The following is a 3828-nucleotide window of genomic DNA, read 5'->3' as shown; positions in this document are numbered from 1 at the left end:
TCAACTGCGGATTGAGTGGTAGCAATGCTATAATCCACCACGCCCACGCTGGCCCATCAGCAATATTTTCCCAGTTATCTTCAACTGCTGGCATTTCACCAAAACTTTGTAATATTTCCTGTTTGAATTCAGTACCCAAACTTTCAAACCAATCGATTGCCTTAGCTCGTACCGAGGCGTGCATAGCACTCACAAACTTCACATTTTCATCGGATATAGTTTCATCATATATATACTCCACCTTAGCAGTCTCATAACCATCCTTTTCATTGCGCGTTAATATTTTGAATCGCTTACAGCCCACAGTGCTTAAAATAGAGCAACCATCGCGTAGCATAACACAATCTCGGATATCGAGTATGGTACCCACATCGTAATAACGTGATTTGCCCTTGTGAGGTTGCACAATGCCAAACTGTTTTTCACCAGATTCTACAGCCCGTCGCACCATTAGGCGGTAGCGCGGCTCATACACGAACAAAGGACATGCAACATGTGGAAATGCCGTAGTACAAATGAAAACTGGCACTGATGGTTCCATGTTCATTTCTTGGCGGGAACGTTTCTCATAACTGTCTGGAATAAATCGTTTCATAGCAGCTTCAAGAAACTTTGTAACAGGCCTTTTGGCCAAACTTAAGGGTACTGGTGAGGATGCACCTTGATATAACTGATTAACGTTTGGTTCTACAAGTGGTGACATGCATAATGGACACGAGGATGTATAATCCATGCAACGATCCAAGCATACCCGGCAATAAGTGTGTCCACACGGTGTCACAACAGGCTTCCACAAAGTGCGACAGCACAACACGCAATCAAAGTCGCTGGCATCAATTAAATTGGTAGGCACCTGCATCAGTTGTTTACTCAATTGACTGCTCGAGGATTCGAGTTCTATGGAATTGAAAATAATGTTTGTTACTTCATACATTTTTATTATATATTCAACTTACTTCTTAAACGCTGTAATTCCTGTTGTGTGCGTTCAATGATGTTGCAAAATTGTGTGCTACAACGCAACTCATCGAGCGGAACTGTGGGCAATAATTCTGTCTCTTTTGGTATCCATTTTCGTCGAAAATGTTTACGCATCGGATGTCGTCGCAGCGAAACATCATAATCCTTTCCTATGCTGGGATAAGTGCTATGATAATCAGCGGCGGCTAATACTTCTTCTTCATCTGCTATGATGTCGCATTTCTTGCTACAAGCTAAGAAATCTTCATCCATGGCATTTATGTGATCCTCATCGGCATTGCGCAGTAAAGCCATTTGTTTGCGACGTAAACGTTGTTCGGCGAGTACACTATAAGGTGAGGTAGTCGAGAAACATCTGTGAGACGCAAGTTTACTCTTTTGAGATTGAGCCAAGAATTTTTGCAATGTCTGGAATATTGTTATTAGTTATTAATATGAAAAATTTTTTTGTAATGTAGATAATAGACATATAGGTAATAATATCACAGAATGGTGATACTATACAAGTACCTTTCTTTTGCAAACCGATTGAGGTTTGACACTTTCGCGATTAATAATTAATTAAAATCAATTTATGACTGTAGTGTAATTTATTAAAAATTAACTTACTTTTGAGAGATCATGCTGAAATAATTCTGTCGTGGTTAGACTAGCTGCTTTGTCCAAACTTATAGCGAGACAATTGTCATAGAGTGCTTCATCGAAACGTCCCAGTTCACTTAAAGCCAAAGCCCTTAAATAATGAGCCTAAAAACAAATAAATATATATTAGAATAAATTGCAGTACACAACACAAAAGAAATAATGAATGATTTAAGATTAAAAAGGCTATTTTATTGCAGTAAATTTTTAAAAATGATTTTTGTAATACCTAACTAAGGGTCTTGAATAAAATTCAGTTATTCAGTAGTTTCAACGGATTGTCGTCGTATATTAGTGTCCAACACCTTCATTCAAAATCTGTGATATGTTTGTAAAAGAGTACAACCAGATGTTGTTCACAATAAGTTTTTAATGCGTGTCCCAAGAAAATCCCAAGAAAAGTATCATCCAATAGAGTCATTCCATATCATCGTGCGAAGAACACATCGACAAATGGGGGACTTATTGTTCGCAGACTATCAGTATTATTACTGTTATAATATCATCTTTGAGGTTGTATAATCAAAGCAATTTTCAAGAGAAACCTTGCTATCACCTCTCATATCCACCTTTAAAATAGGGGTTAAAATATACCCAAAAAAACATGTTTGTCGTAAAAGACGACAAATATCTGTTGGGCGTTATTTTATAATCTTTTGGGGTAAGTGGTATGTCGGTGTATGTTTCAACACTTGGTCAGTAATCTACAGAAACCAGGTGCCCATTTAGACATCTTTCTGGATGAATTAATACTTCATAGTATTAGTGTTAGCATTTATATTTTCACACAATGTGGTATTATATTTTCAAACGATTGCTGTGCTTCACAGTATAGAATTAGCATATTATTATTAAAGTATAGTATAAAATCTCTCTTCTTACTTAGTGGGAAGTCATGTCTATGCATATGACTTTTATAAACACAAGTAGAACTTCCCCAATGCAGTACAGATCGGGTCATTATACTAATTCGACATTAAACAAACCCTCACGTCTAAGCCTATAAATGAATACGCAAATCATTGTAGACGTAATACCGTCTCCGAAGAAAGATCACTACTAAGCATTTCACAAACTGTTCTAGTATTCTTCAACTGTAATTACAGTTATTCACTATACACAGCACAATTTATAATATTTTTTAACAGTTCAATTGCTTCTTCACGCTCCTTTCTCTTGCATAAAATCAATTTATTATAGGCATTGTCTCACTAAGGTTAAACAGTTGCTGAATCTAAATTAATTTATTCTGTTCTCTTTTATGTTCTGTTCTGTTTAAGCTGATCGACCTATGACGATTGACGCCATCTAACCCTAAAAGTGTGCATTTCACGAAGAGGTGTAAATCATAATATTATCTAATTGTTCAATTACTCCTTTATCCACATAAGTTTTGGACCAACTTATCTGAGTATTGTTCCACTAAAGTAGCAGGATTTTAGAGTGAGAATTAATTTAATTTTCCCTGCATTTTCCCTCTTCACTTCATTCCGCTCTCATCACCATATTCCAACTAAACTCAAATATTCCTTATCGTTAACTCACAGTTGACTCATTCAGGGTCACACTGCACCACAGTCTTGTAGAGTCACTTCCTTTGGGAATAAATCAGCATGGTCGTTTGAATGTGCCTTCTGGTAGATGCAATTCGTGATAAGATGGATAACAGGAACAATCAAACATATTCTAACTATTTTCACTTCAATAAAATTTATTGATATTGTATTATTAAACATATCAATTTATTATGTGAAGAAAGTGGAATGGTGAGACCATAATACAATTGCTCAAAGTGATCACTTTGGATATTTCTAAGTATTTATTTATTAGACAATTTATAGTCGATGATTAACGATAGTTTACGTTAAATGTTTCTATCAACGTTTAATTTTAATTCTATGATGAAGAAGCACTTGTATAGTAGTCTTCATATCTATCACTCAACTAATACCTTAATTAATTGCCAAATACTTGTGCTGTGTTTCTTTTTCCTAATAGTTTTAATATAAAATCTTACTCACCTTCGCCGATGTATAACGAATTTTCAGTGCATTCTCCACATCTGCCAATGAGCTCTGAAAGTGATTAAGTTTCCGCAGCACCTCGGCGCGCAGCAACAAACTCTTGAAATTCGTGGGCGCTGAAAAAAATAAATGGAAAAAAATAATATAAAACCAATTTTTTACTTTGAAATGAGAAAAGCAT

The 3828-nt window shown here is 35.7% G+C and overlaps 1 protein-coding gene across 1 annotated transcript in view; it reads right to left on the bottom strand.

The window, feature by feature from the left end:
- The window catches only part of LOC119677583 (LON peptidase N-terminal domain and RING finger protein 2-like), a 4266-nt gene extending 438 nt beyond the window's left edge, over positions 1 to 3828 (bottom strand). Inside the window, exons 1-5 of the mRNA XM_038089027.1 lie at positions 3810 to 3828; positions 3645 to 3763; positions 1591 to 1728; positions 957 to 1389; positions 6 to 897 (exon numbers count right to left, since the gene is read on the bottom strand). Of these exons, the coding sequence (XP_037944955.1) occupies positions 6 to 897; positions 957 to 1389; positions 1591 to 1728; positions 3645 to 3763; positions 3810 to 3828 (1601 nt within the window). The remainder of the gene's footprint in view (positions 1 to 5; positions 898 to 956; positions 1390 to 1590; positions 1729 to 3644; positions 3764 to 3809) is intronic.

This window comes from Teleopsis dalmanni, chromosome 1, assembly GCF_002237135.1.
Source record: "Teleopsis dalmanni isolate 2A chromosome 1, ASM223713v2, whole genome shotgun sequence".
NCBI classification, from domain to species: Eukaryota; Metazoa; Arthropoda; class Insecta; order Diptera; family Diopsidae; genus Teleopsis; species Teleopsis dalmanni.
This window is presented reverse-complemented; position numbering and strand designations above follow the sequence as displayed.